At 53.8% G+C, this 18,566-nt stretch overlaps 1 protein-coding gene across 1 annotated transcript in view; it reads right to left on the minus strand.

The window, feature by feature from the left end:
* Positions 1–378: 378 nt before the first annotated feature.
* TSPAN15 (tetraspanin 15) overlaps positions 379–18,566 on the minus strand; it is a 49,776-nt gene continuing 31,588 nt past the window's right edge. The window contains exons 4-8 of the mRNA XM_060642550.3: positions 10,709–10,804; positions 8,397–8,513; positions 3,219–3,266; positions 1,736–1,852; positions 379–1,210 (exon numbers count right to left, since the gene is read on the minus strand). Coding sequence (XP_060498533.1) covers positions 1,061–1,210; positions 1,736–1,852; positions 3,219–3,266; positions 8,397–8,513; positions 10,709–10,804 — 528 coding nt within the window. The 3' untranslated portion in view covers positions 379–1,060. The remainder of the gene's footprint in view (positions 1,211–1,735; positions 1,853–3,218; positions 3,267–8,396; positions 8,514–10,708; positions 10,805–18,566) is intronic.

Consider the following 18,566-nt stretch of genomic DNA (forward strand, 5'->3'; position numbering starts at 1 on the left):
TGTCATCTCTGCCTCCTCCGAGGTTTCCCGCATGTGAATGAATCGCTAGCAGGAAGGGCAGGTCCGGGAGGCTCCGGGGCCAGCCCACAAACACAGCTGGGAAAAGCCATTTCCCTAAGAAGCAACACCAGAGAATGGGAGAGGCTGTCCCAAACCCGGAGCAGGCGGCCTCCAGCCAGCTGCTGATGCACCAGCTGCAGTGTCCCCAACTGTCCCAGATCTTGGCCCCATAGTGCCCTGCCCTTCCCCGCGCGCCCCACCCCACCCCCTTTCCCCGCGTCAATCCTTGCACCAGGGAGGGGCTTCTAAGCCCGAGTTGAGGACTTCCCGACCCCCTCCTGATCCAAACAGCACAAATGAAACACCAAAAAAAAAAAAAAAAAAAAAAAAATCAAATTTTTATTGTTTGATTAATAAACTGGATTGGAGGGGCAAAAGTGGGGTGTGTGGGGACACACCCAGCTTTGATTAGTCAGAAACTCCTGTTAACTGTGTACAAAATGTTACAAAAATCACGTAAAAAAGAGGGTCAGCAAAGCAGCAGCCTTAGGGAGGGCTCAAGGTTCCTGGGAGGCTGAGAAATGGGCCCAGCCTGGCCTCCGGGGTGTGGCCGTGGGACTGGGGGCGCCTGGGGGCCACACGCCCTCTCCACCACCAGGCACCCATGCTCTCCTCCCTCCTCCTGTACAAATTGCTACGAAATCGCCTTCAAATGGGCATAAACACCACAGGCCAAGGCACTGCCAGAAATGCCACGGGCCCTGAGCTGGGCGCTGGGCACCCCCTTGCCCGGTGGCCCAGGCCTGGAGAAGGGACGCTCTTGTCCGCGCCTAAGAGTGCGGGCAGGCACGGGATCCCGGGCCTGGGGAGGGGCTCCGCTCCCCAGAGAGGCAGTGGCCGTGGGAGGTCCGAGCAGGCCATCAGAGCAAAACACAGCCGGGGCTTTGGACAGTGCCAAGTCTGCGGAGAGGACCCACGGTCCTGTCCGGCCACTGCGGCGTGGCCTGAGTGGTGCTGTCGCGGCACAGTCCTGCGGGAGCTGCTGCCCCAGGCTGGGGTGCTAGTTGGGGTAGCACATGCAGCATCCTGTGCCTGCCGCCTCCACGCTGGCCTTGGCACCAGGTCCCAAGAGCCCATCGGTGACAGAGTGCTCCATGATGATGTCCTCTACCCGGGTGATGTACAGGACTGTCAGCAGCACCCCCAGGAACTGAAGAGAAAGGGCAGGGTGGGCGAGAGCATGCGGGGGATCTGTATGGCCCTCTCTGGCAGCCCCCAACCCGGGCCCTCCTCTCCCCCTCCCAGAAAATCCCAGAGACCCTCCGTGAGCCCCATCAGCAGAGGCCCCTCCGCTCTGGGACCCCTGTCTCCACCCCGGCCATGCCGCTCACTATCTAGGGGACCTCGGGCAGGTCACTCAACCTTGCCAAGCCTCAGTTTCCTCCTCTGTAAAGTGGGCATGATAACAGCATCTACCTCACAGAACTGAAGAAGGCAGTGTCGCCGAAGCACTTGGAAGAGCTTTATAAGCAGAGCTACTGCCATTCGCCCTCCCTTCCAGCCCTTTCTGCCCTCCAGGTGAGCCCAGACTGATGGCACAAGAGCGTTCTTCACCCCACCCCGTTGTACCTTTTCTGCTCTCTGTCACCACCAAGCCATGCTTTCTCCGAACCGACACCTTGCCCGCCACCCTACTTCCAGCTCCCCTCCCTGGGTGGAGGGGGGACCAGCCCACCTGGGGGAGCAGGATGCCCAGCAGGAGGCCCGCCATGATGGTGTAGTTGTCCATGAACCAGATGATCACGGCGTTGGTGCAGCCTCGCACGTAGATGACATCCTGCACGCTGAGGCGCTGCACAGGGAGGAGCCTGGCTGACACCTGACCCGGCAGAGCCCCAGCCCCCACTCTGCTGCTCACTCGACGTCCAGGCAAGTCCCTCCACCTCGGTGAGCCTCAGTTTCTCACATGCACTACAAGCAGGTGGCTCTAACCGGTGGGTCTCAGTGGGCAGCAGTGTTCCTTAGAGAGCACCGAGGACATTCTGGTGGCACTTCCGGGTGTCACGCAGCTGGGGTTGGGGGCTGAGGGACTACGGAGCTAAGGGCGATCCTATCCCACAAACAACGGCCCTGTCTACCTGCCTCTCAGAAGTCCCCCAGGGGCATCTAGACGGCTGGAAACCCATCCATAATTATCTGAGCCAAAAGCCCAACTTCAGGTACTTATAAAAACCACAGTGTTTTCTGTGTGGTTTTACTGTGCACAAATACATAGTATACATACACACACACACACACGTATGCTATATATAACTTTGCATAAATACTACTATGTAAATTACAGAATGATCATACGGTATTTTGTCTGGAATTTTATCAAGAATTGTTCGCCATATTGGAAAAATAATGCCTGTGGTATACACGTTCCCGCTCGCCCTGCCGGGGGTGTCAGCTGCCCCTGTGGTACAAACCCGTGACTGCTTTTTCTTGCGTCTTCTGTTGTATCTAATGCCTGAGCATTTCCATGTGAAGTATGCTATAGGATTGTAAGTTGTTCTATTTCTCCTTTTATCTCGGATCCATCCCTCGTTCTGAAATTGGGTGTGTCGGTAGATTATATTATCTGTGGATTTCATTTTGAGATAATAACAAGGGCATTCCCACATGATTTTATAATACCTGGGCATCGGGTCTGATGGCTTGAGAACCTCTGCTAGTCTATGGCTCTCCAGCTGAAATGTGTGTCAGAAGCACCTGCTGGGCTCTGCCCCAAGAATGTGTGTTTCTGGCAAGTTCCCAAGGCTGCTGTCACTGCTGGCCCAGGGAACTCACTCCTCACAGGCACCTCAAGCCATCATGATTTTTAGCTCCCTCCCACCACCACCCCAGTGTCTCTCTTAGTCCCCGGAGTTGCAAGGCAGACCGGTGCTGAGCACGGCTGGGCACACGGGCGTGCGGGGGGCACTGGCAAAGGCACGCTGACCTCACACCGAAAATCCACAGTAGGTGCTCAGTAAACACAGGCAGGCAGCCCCTCCCAGCCTGGGGGGTTCTTGGCTCCCTGAGTCCTTCTGTATCTGGCCACAGGCAGAAAATCCTGGCAGCACCTGACTCCTATTCACAGCCAGGAGCCCCACCCCCAGGAACCCTTCCAGTCACCCCGAGGAGGGGACAGGAAGAGCAACCTTTCTCAAGGAAAGAGATTCCAAAGACATTACCTCCTTGTCAATAGTTCTGTAGCCGCACATGGTGTTGACAACTTCTGTCTGAAACAGAAATGTGTATTAGCTGACACATAATGCTTACTGTACAAGACGCTATCATTCTCCCCTTTTACTGGTGAAAGGACGGAGGCACAGAGTCCGTATGAATGGAGCTGAGATTCCCTCCCAGGCCATCTGGCTAAAGTCTGCATCCTAGCCTCCCCAACCCCCCGCGCCTGCCAAGAGATGCCCAGGAGGAGGGACAGGAAGGTTAGTTCTGCGGCATTTGGGGAAGAGGACGACTCCTCCACCAGGGGCAGCCCAGGAACCCGGAGAAAAGCGTGCTGTCCCAGGCTCCCTTGCCGCCCCAGGGCCACGGCTTTGCGACATGGCCATACTCGGTCTCAGAGATGAGGGCTGGGCTGTTCTTGCTCCGCGGACTCTTACGAGGCAAAACCTCAGATGGCAGCCAGGACCCTGGCCAGCTGTGGTTTACCTGAGGACAAGGCTGAGGCCGCTGAACACACACTTCCCTGCCCCTGCAGACCGCCAACCCACCAGCCAAGGCACCACCCGGGTGTTCTTCCGGGAAAAGAGTTGCTCTCAGGACAGGGAAAGCTGGGGTCGTCCCTGGACCCCCTCAAGCCCCTTCTCAGCGTCAGGACTGGCAGGGGCACATTCCAGCACTGTCTATGCCCCGTGCGGCCTCCTTCTCATTCTACAAAGTGGCAGAAAGCTAGATGCCCCGGCCCCACCCTGTGACATCCAACTGAGAGCTGCTGTCGCTCAGGGCACTGCAGGTGGCAGCAGTGAGAGCAGGAGAGTGGCCTGGGCAGCCTCTGGCATCATGCTACCTGGTCCAGGTCTTGCTCTGCTACTTATGAGCTCTGTGACCCGTCTTAGATGGCACTCAATCAGTATTTGTTGAATGAATGAATGAATGAATGAATGAGATTCCTTGGCGTCTTCGATGAAGCAATGGTGATCAGTAAACCCACCTCACGGGGCTGTTTTGACCATAAAGTGAGGTACACCTGTCAACGGCTTATCCCAGGGCCAGCCACGTGGAAGAAGAAAGGGATGCTGGCTGGAGTGACTTTGGACACGATCCCAGCCCCTGGAAGGCAAGGAAGGCTGTCAACTCCCCTTCCAAAAGAGCAGGTTGGACCACAGGCCTCATCTCAGATGTCAGGACCTGGTTCGTGGGCAAAATAACCTCCCTCAGTCTAGACTGTACCCCAGGTGCCCTCTGATCCCAAACTGGCCAACATCCACTTAACACAGGTCAGCATTTGTGGCTCCTCCAGGGGGTGAACACGACCCCCATGGAGAGGGTCAGGCCTGGGAAGCAGGTGAATGATAGAATGACGGGAATGATAGAAAATGGTAGAAAACACCTTACTTGTTCATTCATCCACTGAACAAATATTAACTGAGCACCTATTATGTACCAATCAATGGTCTAGGTGTCGGGAATGTAGAAAAACAAAGGAAAGTCCTTGCCTTCATGGAACTTATATTCTAGAAAGGGGGACCCACAATGAACATAATAAGTAGGTCATCTGCATGGTATATGGAAGGCAACAAGATTAACATAATAAGTAGGTCATCTGCATGGTATATGGAAGACAGCAATTAACACTTTGCACAGTGCTCCCAGCCCTGGAGGCATTGCCCCTGCCCTCAGGGAGCAGACATGCACCTGGCAAGGCCTCTTTTGCACCCACAGCCCAGACCCCTCCTCTGGACACGCCTCCCCTGCCAGGAGAGCCCCCTCCGAGGGTTGGGGAGTAACAGGTTTCCATGGCTCTTTCCAAAGGTAAAGCCTGTCTAGGTTTGAGCACAGAACCAGTATTCTCCAGAGCCTCTGCTGAAGGTTCGCAGGCCCCGAGACCAGTACTTGGTGGCCTTTTCCATCTGGCACAGGGCCACAGAGAGGAGGTCACGAAGGGGGCTTCTGAGCAGCCCAGAAATGAACACAGCAAAGTTCACAAGGGTTCTTCCCAAGTGCTGCCTCTCACTCTGGCACAGGGCTGATGAGCTGGGGTACCTGGGGTCTGAGAGGCCAGGGAGATGGGGGAGAGAGGCCTTGGGGGACAGGCCCCCGAAGGATAGCCAAAACCGAGAGGGTGGATATGTATAAACATGGGCCCAAGAGCTCAACAGGCACGGCAGTCTGAGGCCATTTAACGTAGAGGCAGAGTGCCCTCTACGCCAACCCAAGCCTTGGGGACATCACAGCATAACCAAATTTTACCTGAGTGATCCCTGTTGCTGTTTCCAGTCTCCTGTAGGAAGCCTGGTATAAGACATTTCTTTTAATGCTGAGAGCTAGGAGGGGGGAAAGTGACTTTCCCTGAAGAAGCAGCTTGCTTTCCTCCATTGAACCTAACAATGTATATTATGTTCACGTCTCCCCTTTTCCTTTGGCTGCCAGGAAGCTCTCAACCACCAAGCATAAGGCTCTGGTTTCTGATTATTTTCAGTTTGAGTTTTTTTCTATGTATTTCCTGTGTGTCCATTCAGACCCGTGGCTAAATGAAATAGGGTAAAATAAAAAGATCCATACACGAGTTCACACGCAGATTCTAGGAAGGAAGGAAACACCCTCTTTTCTATCGCGAGAGGAAAATCACGTGGGAGACACAAGGTGAGCCCACCAGTGGTTCTGTAATACAGGACCAGAGATAGCCCAGCTGGGTGAGTGTCACCTCCCCACCTCACTGTTCCCATCCAGATGCGGACTTGACACTTCACTTCTCTGCAGGGTCCGTGTTGATATGCCCAGCCTGGACTTTTCCCCACACTCCAGATGCCTATATCCACCTGCCTCTTGGACATCCCTGCTGGAATGTCACCCAGCTCCCAAGCTCCGCCTGTCACACTGAACCCCTGATCCCCCAAACCTGCCTCACTGCTGTCCTCCCCTCTCAGGCAACAGTAGCCCCGTCTTTCGTGTGGCTCAAGCCAAAATCCGGGAGTCCTCCTTATTTCTCCCTTTCCCCCACCTCCCATATCTGAACTGTCGGCAAATCTTGTGCAATTACGTGCAAAGCAAAGCCAGAAGCTGACCAGGTTTTATCACCTCTGCTACCATCGCCTGACTCTGAGCCTCTGTCTTCTCCCACCTGGTGGGGTGGATGCTTCCCGGAACCCCCGAAACACTGGGAGCACAATCGGCAGGAGCCTTAGCTGTCAGCCCTTGTGATGATTATTACGTGTCGTTAATTTTATGTGTCAACTTGACCGGGCCTGGGGTGGGGTGCCCAGGTATTTAGTCATACATTATTCTGGGTGTTTCCCTGAGGGTGTTTTTCAGTGAGATTAATATTTAAATCAGTACATGGAGTAAGACAGATTGCTCTCCCTAATGTGGGTGGGCCTCATCCGATCAGTGGAAGGCCTGCACAGAACAAAAAGGCTGCCCTCCCTCAAGTAACCGAGAATTCTTCCTGCCCGACGAACTGCCCACCTGAACTGAGACACTGGCTCTTCCTGGCTCTTGAGCCTCCAGCCCTCGGACAGGAACTACCCTGTCAGCTCTCCTGCTTCTCAGGCTGTTGGACTCAGACTGGAGCTAAACCATTGGCTCTCCTGGATACCCAGCTTGCTGACTCGTCCTGCAGACCTTGCTCTCGCTAACCAGCAACGCAGAGCCTGCTTCCCGGACAGCCTGACCTGTGACACACGGACTGCCCCTAATCAGACTCCCCATGTTCACCTCTGCCCTCCCAGCAGTCAGCATGATCCTAGTAAACCTGAAGTCAGATCTGCCACTTAGCCACTCAAGCCCTCCATTTGACCCCTTGTCCCTCCAGGGAAAACCAAAGTCCTGACCATGGTCTTTAGGGCACCCATGACCTCCCCAACTTGATCTGCTACTGTTCTCCCCCACGCTCACTCTGCTCCAGCCACAGTGGTTTCTGTGCTGTTTCTCAAATGCACCGGGGCAATTCCCACCCCAGGGCCTTTGCATGTGCACTTCCCTGCCAGGAAGTGCATCCTCCAGATATGCATGGCTTACTCCTTCACTTCCTTCAGGGTGTTATGAGAACCACCTTCTCAGTATCTAAAATCACAATCTTTCACGCCCCTGCTTTATTTTTCTCCTTAGCATTTACCACCTTTGAGGGTACAATCTGGCACATACTTTGTTGGTCTAGAACGTCAGTACCGTGCAGGCAGAGTTCTCCATGTGTCTACAGACCCCCAGGACCTCGAATCACATCTGGCACATAGCGGGTCCTCAACAAATATATGCTGAATGAATGAACACACGTAGGACTTCCAGAGCTTGACGCGGACATTCAGGTGCCACTGCCCTATGTGACGAAGTTCAGGATCACCGCCCCCCCCCCCCCCCCACACACACACACACAAACACAGGCTTCTCTGAAAATGCTGGGCTCTTCTCCAGTGCTCCCCCTTCCCAGAAAGCTACCCTAAAACGGCAGCTAAAATTTCCAAACAAACCTTCTCTCCTGGTCCAGGCTCTTTTTAGGGCCGATGCACTTGGCACTGACTCCCTGACTCAAGGGTGAGGCCCCACCCCCACCCCCCCCCCCACGCCCACCGGCAGCTGCTTGGTTTACAGAATCCAAGCAGTGGGCACAGAATGGTAGAGATGTTCGAAAAGACATTTTCCATGACTGTTCAGGCATGAGTAATTGCAAAGCTCTCCACCTCATTCCAATCCAGAAACCGAGCAGTTGGGGGACACGTTAGTCAAACACAGGATTGAAGAAGCCCTTCGTTTATAAGTGGCGACTACACAGGACAGCCTCCCACGAAGGCAGGCCCCTGATGTTTGGGTGCCTCAATTTCTTCATCTGTACAGTGGGTAAAATAACAGGACCCACCCCAAGGTGGGGAAAGGGCTGAATAATCCAAGGTTGGGGAATAGGGCTGAATTCCTATTCCCCAGGGTTGGGGAATGATAAAGGTTGGGGAAAGGGCTGAATAATCCAAGAGAGCCTAGGTTGGGCCTACATGTGAGAAGTGTTCACTAGCTGTTCGCGACCACTGCTCTTAAAGACCAGCCTTCCACGCCCCCACCCCCAGATGCACCCCTGTCAGTGGCCCTGGGGACTCGGGAAGCCGTGGCAATGACCACCACCTCCTGCCCCACCCCTACCGCCTTCCTGAAAGACGAGAGGTGCCTGGCCAGCCCGGGAGGCCAGGAGCAGCGGGTACCGTGTTTCTGACGCAGCAGGTGTAAGGCACCCCGCAGGCCAGGGGTCCGGGGGCGTCGCAGGCGTGGTACTGGTTTTTGCTCCAATCCCGGTAGTCTTCCCCGCCGCAGCACTTAAACTGAGAGAGAGGCGAGCAGAGGGGTGCCGTGTCACTGCCGAGGCCCCAGGCACGGACCAGGAAGGGGCCCTGCCGGGAGACCCTGCGGCCTCCTGGGTCTCCTGGTAGGGGGAGCACCCGGGGCCGCGGTCGGCAGGTTGTCTTGTGCTCTCCTGGGAGGCAGTGAGCACCCCATCGCCGGAGGGGCACGCAGGCCAAGGCTGGGCAGCCTCCCAGGGTGGGTATGGGGAGGGTACCAAACACTGGAGGGAAAGTTCTCTTCGACCCCCATCTTCACGTCCCCAGTGCAGCTGCTCAGCCCTGAAGGTCCCAGAGACTAGGACTCCATGGACGCCCCCACAGCCCAGTGGCGTTATGCCACAGCCACCCCAGCTCGGCCTGGGGGTGTCCCTCAGCAAAGGGACACACACACGGCCTGCCATGTGGGCTCGGGACCGAGGGTGGGGACAGGGCGGGCCTCCTTTCCCCCTGGCTTAGCTTCTCCGGGCACCAGCCCCTGCACTGGCACAGATCCAGGGAGGCGGTGGCTCCCTGGAGGAGGAGGAGGAGGAGCGAGTGGAGGAGGGGGAACGGGGGAGGAGCGGCCGTCCGTTGGGAGGTCAGGGAGGCCCCTCTGAAGACATGACATTTAATCTGAAACACGAACAGCAGGGAAGAGCCAGTCACCAGTGCATAGGCCCCACAGAATGAGCCAGTGGTATGTGGGCAGCGGGCACAGAGGCCTGTCAGGAGCAGGGGGAGTGAGAGGGGAGGGATGAAGGGGAGAGGCCGGCCTGGGCCGCACCACACAGAGCCTACTGAGCCAGAAAGAGTAGGGAGCTGAGATCATATTCTGAGTGATGGGGAGTCGCTGCAGGGTTGACTAGGGGAGTGATGATGCCAGAGAGACACAAAGCAGACACCCTTCCGCAGCCCCCCCAGGGAGCCCTTCCAGCAGTTTTTAAGACCTGGAAGTGCCTCCCCAGGGTGCAGTTAAAGGACATTTGCTTTGCAGTCCAAGAGACCAGAGTTCAAATCCTCAGGCTACCCCTCCTAGCTGTGTGACTTTGGGCAAGCTGACCAGCCTCTCTGGGCCTCGGATCCTCATCCGCAAAGCAGGAAGAGCAATGCCAGCTCTGCACAGCTGAGCTGAGGGTGACAGAGCCAGGCCATACACGAAGCACTCAGCGTGGGGCCTGGCACCGAGCATGAGTCACCCCCACCCCGCCCCACCCGGGGAGAAATGAAATCCCCAAGCCAGTTGAAGGCTGGTTCCAATAAAAACATCATGCTTCACCCGACGGTCAGAGCTGGCCGACACACCCCTGGCAGAGAAGGGCCTCCCGGAGGCTGCACCTGTTGTGACCACAGTGAAGGCCTGAGCCAAGGGAGTGGCCACTGCGGGTGGCCCTGGGTGCGGTGAGATTTGGTTCTCACTGACGGCTAGCATGGGAACCAGGTCCCAAGGCCATGTCCCCAGAAGTGCAACGTCAAGGCACAATGACATCAGGACATCAAGAGCGAGGGGCCGTCCGTATTCCCCCCCCTCCCCGATGCAGATGAGGAACCTGAGGCTCAGGACTAAATGAGACCGAGGTGTAGAAGCCACTGAGGGCTTATCATTGCATCGACAGACTTGGGTAGACGTTGTGGGGAGAAGGACAGTGTCCCAAATTGACAATCGTCGCGTTCACAGAAGTGCTATGGGGGAAAAGGGGATGTCGTGTTCTGTTCCCCAATGCGGAGGATGTGGGATCAGGGATGAGCTCTTTCCACATCAGGGCTGTCCCTGACTTGACAGGGAGTGAGCTCCCCGTCACTGAACGGACTCTGAACTGGGTGGCTTGGAGGTCACTCCCACCTCAAGGAAGGATGGTCTTTGCCCATTAGAGAAGGGTACCCTGGGACCCTGCAAGGTGGCTTGTAGCTTTACCTGACCTTATTCTTTTTGGGGGGAGGGGAGGGTGGTAACTAAGGAGAGACAAGAAGAGTAAGGACATTCTGGGCCAGGCACGTGGGCAGAGGACTGGTTGAGAAGGTCAGGCCCTACACTTGGTGGCTGTCTATGGCACACCGTTGCCTCCCAACGTGGCCAGCTACTTGCTTTGGGAGCGGACAAGCCGCTGCTCTGTCACCCTCACCCTCTTGAGCAGGGTCCCGAGTCGGGGGGCAAAGGGCACGGCAGCTGTGTCTCTGACCCACGGCGCCTGGCTCACCTCCTTCTGAACAAAGTCCATGATGTTTTTGAAGTCCAGATCGTCATAGTAGTTCTCGATTCCTCTTCGAATGTTGTCATTCAGAAAGTCGATGGTCTATTTAGATGGAGACAGTATGAAAGAGACAGACCTCTCCTCCCTGAGCCCAACCCAAGGTCTCCCAGGACTCGGGATTGGAACAGAGTGCCCACGTGCCCAAGTAGCTCCCACCCCGCCTGCACGAACGCCCCACCACATCCCTGCCCACACCCTCTCCATGCCCCCCGTGCCCATCTGATGCCTTAGTCCCTCTGCCATGTCTAAGCAGGAGTGATTCACACGCTTTCCCATACAGATCAGATAGGCCAGGACCCAAGAGATGGGGCCCTTCCCCAGGGAAGCAGCCACACCAGGCTGGGACTGGGCTGGCCCTGGTGCCTGTCTGGTGCTCCTTCCACTGTCCAAAGACAGGCCTGAAGTGAGTCTTCCTTTTGTCCTCCAGACCTCCTCTCCACTCTCAGCTGCTATCCAAGCTCTTGTGTTATAGATAAGGAAACTGAGGCCCAAAGAGGGGCCTGACTCTGCCAGGGCGCAGAGCAGGCAGGCTAGGGGCCTGGCCAGGACTGGAAATCAGCTCTCCCCACTTCCCCAGCGGTTCATCGCTGCGGGGCTCTGGCCTGAACAAAGGGCCCACCCCCTAGCTCAGACCGGGAGGGGTGCTGGCACATCGCCCTCTCCCGGTCACACTGGGCCTTCTGGATCAACAGCTCGGCTGTTGTGCTAAAATCCAGGAGCACAAAAGGCCCCACAGCGGGCAGGGGTGGGGGCAGGAGTGTGGGCAGCCCAACCCCAAGCTCAGAGCAACAATCAGGGCTTTCAGAGCGGGGAGGCCCGCATATCACCAGAGATCGTGCTGGCACAAAGGGGGCATTCTTGGCTCTGGAGCCAGACGATCCCCAGGGGAGGCGCCTGTGGGCGCCCCTGGGAAAACCGGGCCCTGGGTCCCAGGCCTGGTCCTGGGCTGCAGGCCCCACCACAGCCACTTCTCCTCTCTGAGCCTGAGTTACCCACTGGTAAACCAAACCTGCAGGCCCGTCTTTAAGGTAACTTCCAGTTCCGAGGACCAAAGACTAAGCTGAGAGATGCTGTCGAGGCTCAGAGTCAAGAACAGGCCCCGCAGCCAGCCAGGCCGCGGACGCCGCATTTAATACCCGAGCCTCCAGTTCCTCACCTGCAAAATGGGGAGGACGGTCCTCTGCCTTGTAGAGATGTGAGTGTAGACAGCCTCCAGAACAAAAGCCGGCGGCTAGCCTGGGACCCCACAAACACCCTGCAGCCCAGGGAGGCCGTCTGACCACAGTCACCTCACTGGTCACTGGCAGAGAGACGCTAGAACCAAGGTGGCGAACCCCCAGCCTGACAACACTAAGAAGCCAAAATAAGAACTCAAGGTTCAGTTTGGGGTCATCTCCCCACATCATCTCCAGTATCAGGAAGAGAGGAACAAAGGGGACATCAGCCGCGTGCTTCCCGACACTCACTGCTCAAAGCCAAGACAATAAAGGAGACCGGCTCGGGGAAGCCTATCTCTGTGGCCAGAAGGAAAACCCTCTGCTGATGAAGGCCAGCTGCTCAGAAGCAGACCTAGGAGCCGACGACCTTGACGGTGGCCTGCGGGGGACGTGGGGCAAGTCCACTCACGGGCGCGCCAACGACCGTGCTCTCACCAGCCCTCAGCCCCTGCGTGGATCCCGGGGCAGGGGCCGGCTGGCCACACAACCCGTGCAGAGCAGGGACCCGCCTGGCCTCAGGCCCACGCTTCTCAGAGGCCCCAGGCCATGAAACCTTTCCAACCTTGGGTGCCCGCTCCTCTGGGTGATGAAGGGACAGGCCAGCCAGCTGGGACACTGTTGGGGGCACCTAAGAAACAGGACACTAGGGTGGGGCCGGTCTGCCACCCAGGGTAGGGCAAGGGAATGAGCTCATGGCATTGAACGGCACGCTGCAGGGGGCCCCTGGGTGAGCGGAGATGCAGGGGTGATGCCAGGGTCAGGGCCTGTTTCAGTCAACTCTCGAAGCACAGTCCCCCGTGTCCCCCTGGACCTACCCCAGTCCAGTGGCCACCTCCTCGCCCCTCTACTGGGTCACATACTGTTGGGACTCCCCCCGGGGCTAGAGCTGGGGGGCAGGGGATGAGGGCAGGAGGCCCGGGACAGGGTCAGCCGAGGGGAGAAGCCTCTCCCTCCCTCTTTGGTGAGCCGCTCTGACCTTTCTCTCCAAACCGTCTCAGTCTCTGGGCACTTTCCAAACATGCTGACTCCGAAAAAGGCCTCTGTGAAAATCAGGCCTCCCATCTGGTAGGCTGAGCCGGGCCCCTGCAGGGAAGGGAGGCCCCGCCAGAGGTCCGTGGAATGGGCAGGAGGAACAGATTTCCCAGGCTGCGTGGACCGTCCCCAGTTCCTCGCGCTGCCTGTGGCACCGTGAATATGTGGCCTCAGGGGCCACATGGCCCCGGGCTAAACTAAGCAAAAAGTAAGCAAACATCAAAGGCCACAAGATTTTCAGAGCACGGTGTTTAAACCACCAGAGGCAAGCTACAAAGAGCTGTCCTTTCTAGTTCTTTCTTTTAAATCTAGTCTTAAAGTTATCCAAAGCCTCCACAGCAGCTTTCCCAGTAGAGGTGCTTTCTGCCTTTAAATGGAACTGGGGAGCCCGAGGAATCGGGGAGCCTGGGCCGCTCAGTTGGTTAAGCGACCGACTCTTGGTCTTAGCTCAAGTCATGATCTCGGCTCAGGTCATGAGCTCCTGGTTCGTGAGTTCCAGCCCCACATCAGGCTCTGCACTGACAGCGTGGAGCCTGCTTGGGGTTCTGTGTCTCCTTCTTTCTGCCCCTCCCCTGCTTGTGCTTTCTCTCTCTCTCTCTCTTTCAAAATAAATAAATAAACTTTAAAAAACTGAATGAGGAATCAAGGGAGTGGGACCCGTGGCAGCCACAACCCGGGGGGAGGCTGGGAGGCTGGGAGCAGGCGGAGAAGGGAAGAGGGGAAGGACGTTGGCAGGAGCCTCCTGCCTGGCCTCTGGGGATGGAGCTTCCGCTGCCTTCTCCTCAGCTCCCGAGACCCCAGGCTGCGGCCCCACTGCCACCAGTACCAGCCCGGTTCCCACAGTGTGGAAGCAGGTGCTTGGCCTAGGACTTCCTTCCCTTGCACCTGGGCTGAGCCAGCACCTCCAGGTTTCCCTCAGTGCCCCAGACTGTGGGGACTTGTCCTCTTGCCTCCAGTCCTGAGAGCGGGCCCAAATCTAACAAGCAAGACCAGAAGAGAACCCAGGGAGCAAGAAAAAAGGAGCAGAGAAAGCTACAAGGTTCTCCGGAACATGTGCTAGACCCTTCCTCAGACCTGGCCGGACGTCACGGGTTTAATCCCGAGGGAGAGGAGGCCATGCTTCAGCTTCGCAGGTGTTTGGGGCTCCAGCTGTCCCTCCCACACTCTGTCCACAGCGGGGCACCCCGGCTGTGAGGGTCTGGCCAGATCTCAGCAGAACCTTCTCTACTTGGCTCCAGATGGGAAAGATATATACGTTTGCGTGCTCAGCCAAGCGGGCCACCGTGCCTTCTCCTTTCTCCCTGCCCCTGAACTTCAAGGGCATGTCCAGAACCAGCTAGTGCCAGGGCCGTGATAAAAAAAACCAGGCTGGGTGCTGTCCACTGTTCCCTGGCCTGGTGTTGGGTGTGACCACAGCACCCTCTGGTCAAGGCCAGGAAAGAGGCCACTCTTCACCCCTGCCTTGGTAGCAGAAGGAAGGTAGAGGCAAGGAGGCCTGAGACGGGCATACAGGTGTACCAGCTACAGCCCGGCACCCTCTGGGTGTCCCGCTCAGCTCTGCCTGACTGGGAACACATGGGCAGAAGCTGCCCTCCTCCCACACCCCTACACCCTCGGGAGAGTTCCTGGAGCAAGCTGGAGTACTAGGAGGTCAAGGTGAGACGCGAACCATTGTGGAGGTCACTCAGACTCTCCTCCCATGGCTGGGGTCAGGACACTGCACTTCAGATGCCTGGGCCCTCGGGTCTCGGTGCCACTAGGCTCTGTACAGAGAAGCCACTTCAGTCTGACCACCAGGTCATGCCTGACAGCAGAAACCCCACCCAGGGTCAGGGATGGAGACTTTCTTCCTGGCTGGGGCCATGGCCCGTGCACCTTCCTGGGAACCCAGCGTGAGGTCGTTAGCCTAATTTGTCCTCATTTGTCACCAAGAGCGACTTAGACTTGACTGGTAGCCCGTGGGGCCAGACTTGTTAACAGTGTGTCTCAGAGAAATATGTCTTCTCCTCTTGGTGAGGAGAAATGGAATCGCGAACTCACCTCCTCCTGGAAGTAGACCTTCATGGCTCCTCACCTTTTTCTCCACCTTACACCGCCCCTTCCTACTGCCATCAACAGCCAGGCTGTTTCCCTATCCTCACCATCGGCCAGTCTCATATTTTACATTCGGGTTGGAAGGGACATTGTTTTTTTTAGGTGGTATTTTTCCCCATGATTTTAAGAAAAAGAATATTTGGGAGCTAGGGAAAAAATACAAAGAAGAAATAAAAATCACCCTAGCCCTACCCCTCAGAGGATATAAAAGTTAATATGATAATATTTCTATTATCTTCCAGATTTTTCCAGGCCTACTTTTTTCATGGTAGAGATCTGACCGCATTTATAATTTCCTATCTCATTTTTCAATGATTTTGAATTCTGCATCACAGGCATATGAGAACATGGCCCACGATGAGCCTCCAAAGAGCTGAGAGCCCTGACGGTGAGGGTCCTTCCTGGGTTGCACACAGAGACCCTCCCCTGACAGGCCCCATGAAGGGACACACCATCCAATCCTCAGGGTTTGGGGATAATGAGATAATGAGAAACTCTCAGCCCTGACCTTGACCCACGGCGTCCTCAGCTGTGAGGTCTAGGGGGTGGAGGTCCTTCGGTGGAAGAAGGAGTGGTGGGTGTCATGGCCGCTGCTGAGCTACAGGGCACTGGGAAGATGGCTGATCGGGCCGCCTTTGTGAGAGTGCTCTGGAAACCAGAACTGCTGCTCACTTAGGGTACCGTTTATGAAAACAGTCGATGCTGCTGACCACAACCTGGACCTGGCTCTAGCCAGGAAAGCACTATTCCGTAACCTCTGGAAAGCCACAGGCTGGCTGGGAGCCCAGCGGCTGCACAGAAACACATCCCCACGGACGAATGGAATAAACCTCTCGCCCCTCAGGCTGCTGAGAAATGAACCAACACCCCGATCTTCCAGCTCTGAGCAGACAGTCTGAAGAGCAGAAAAGGGGAAAAGGGAGGAGCAGGTAGTGACACCAGATCGAAAAGGTAACTGATGAGGCAAAGAAAAAGGGAAATAAAAGAATATTTTGAGACAAACGAAAATGGAAACACGACATACCAAGACTTTGGGGATGCAGTGGAAACAGTCATGAGAAGGAAGTTTATAGTGATAAACATCTACCTTAAGAAAAAAAGAGAACAATGTCAAATAAAAAATCTAACTTTACACCTCCAGGACGCAGAAGGAGAGGAGCGAACCAAGCCCCAAGTTAGTAGAGAGGGAAGGTAGTAACAAAGATCTGAGCAGAAATAAATGAAGTAGAGACTAGAAAGTCAATAAAAAAAAATATCTACAGGGGCGCCTGGGGGCTCAGTCAGTTAAGCGTCTGACTTCAGCTCAGGTCATGATCTCACAGCTAGTGGGTTCAAACCTTGCATCGGGCTCTGTGCTGACAGCTCAGGGCCTGGAGCCTGCTCTGGATTCTGTATCTCCCTCTCCCTCTCTGCTCTCTCTCCCTTTCTCAAAAATAAAATAAACATTAAAAAAATTAATAAAAAGACAAAAAAATGAAAAAATAAAATTAAAAGTTAAAAAAGAAATAGAAAATCTGAACAGACCAATCATGGGTCAGGAACTAGTAAACTAGTAAATGTCCAGGGCCAGATGCTTCACTGGTGAACTCTACCAAACACTTAAGGAATAATTAATACTAATCTTTCTCAAATTCTTCCAAGATATTGAAGAGGAGGAAACACTTTGAAGTCATTACGAGGCCAGCATTCCTCTGATACCAATGCCAAGCAAGGAGACTATAGGAAAAGACAAATATGGGCTAATATCTCTGATGAACATAGCTGCAAAAATCCTCAGAAAAATACCAGCAAACCAAATTCAACAGTACATTAAAAGGATCATACACCATGATCAAATGGGATTCATCCCTGGGATGCAAGAATGGTTCAACATCTGCAAATCAATCCATGTGATAACCACATTAACAATGAAGGATAAAAGTCACATGATCATTTTAACAGATGCAGAAAAAGTATTTGACAAAACTTGACATCCTTTTCTGATCAAAAAAACACTCAACAAATTAGGTATAGAAAGAAGGTACCTCAACATAACAAACACCATACATAATAAGCCCACAGCTGACATCATACTCAATGGTAAAAAGTAAAAGCTTCTCCTCTAAGATCAGGAAGAGACAAATGTCTACTCTCACTACTTCTATTCAACACAGTCCTGGAAGTCCTAAGCCAGAGCAAAGAAATTAGGCAAGAAAAAGAAATAAAAGTCATCTAAATCAGAAACGAAGAAGTAAAATTTTCTGTTTGCACACGACATGATCTTACATATACAAATCTTCAAGACTCCAGCAAAGATCTGTCAAAATTAATAAATGAATCCAGTAAAGTTGCAAGATACAAAAATCAACATACAAAAATCATTTGCATTTCTATACACTAACAATGAACTATCCAAAAAAAAAAAAAAAAAGAAATTAACAAACCCACTTACAATAGCATCAAGTTGAATAAACTATTTAGGGAGAAATTTAACCAAGGAAGTGGAAGATCTGTATACTGAAAATCATAAAACACTGATGAAAGAAATTGAAGACAACACAAATAAATGGAAAATTATCCCTTGTTCACAGATTGGGAGAATTAATATTACTAAACTATTCACACTACCCAAGGTGATCTACAGATTTAATGTAATACCTATCAAAATTCCAATGGCCTTTTTTCACAGAAATAGAAAAAATAATCTTAAAATTTGTATGGAACCATAACAGACCTCAAACAGCTAAAGCAACCTTGAGCACAAAAAGTAAGCTGGAGGCATCACACTTTCTGATTTCAAACTATATTACAAAGCTATAGGTATCAAAATAGTATGGTATTGGCAAAAAAAAAAAAAGACAAGACATACAGATCGACAAAACAGGATAGAGAGCCTAGAAATAAACCCAGTCATACCCACTAACTTTTGATAAAAGCACCAAGAATACACAACGGCAGAAAGATAGTCTCTTAAATGGTGCTGAGAAAACTAGATATCCACATGCAAAAGAATGAATTTGACCATCAGCTTACATCATACACAAAAGTCAATTCAAAATGGATAAAAGACCTAAACATAAGACCCGAAATTACAAAACTCTTAAAAGAAAACATAGGGGAAAAAGTCCTGCACGTCGGTCATGACAGTGATTTTTTGGATCCGACATCAAATGCACAAGCAACAAAGGCAAAAATAAAGAAGTGGGACTACATTACACTAAAAGGTTTCAGGGCACCTGGGTGGTTCCATCGGTTAAAATCTGACTCTTGATTTCAGCTCAGGTCATAATCTCACGGCTTGTGGGTTCAAGCTCCACATCAGGCTCTGCGCTGACAGCATGGAGCCTGCTTGGGATTCTCTCTGTCTCCCCCCACCCCCCCTCCCTCCCCTGCTCACACTCTCTCTCTTCCAAAATCAATAACCTTTTTTTTTTTAAGTTTCAACAAAAGAAATAATCAAAAAAAATGCAAAGACAACTAAC

This window comes from Panthera onca, chromosome D2 (assembly GCF_046562875.1).
Source record: "Panthera onca isolate mPanOnc1 chromosome D2, mPanOnc1 haplotype 2, whole genome shotgun sequence".
In the NCBI taxonomy this organism is placed as follows: Eukaryota; Metazoa; Chordata; class Mammalia; order Carnivora; family Felidae; genus Panthera; species Panthera onca.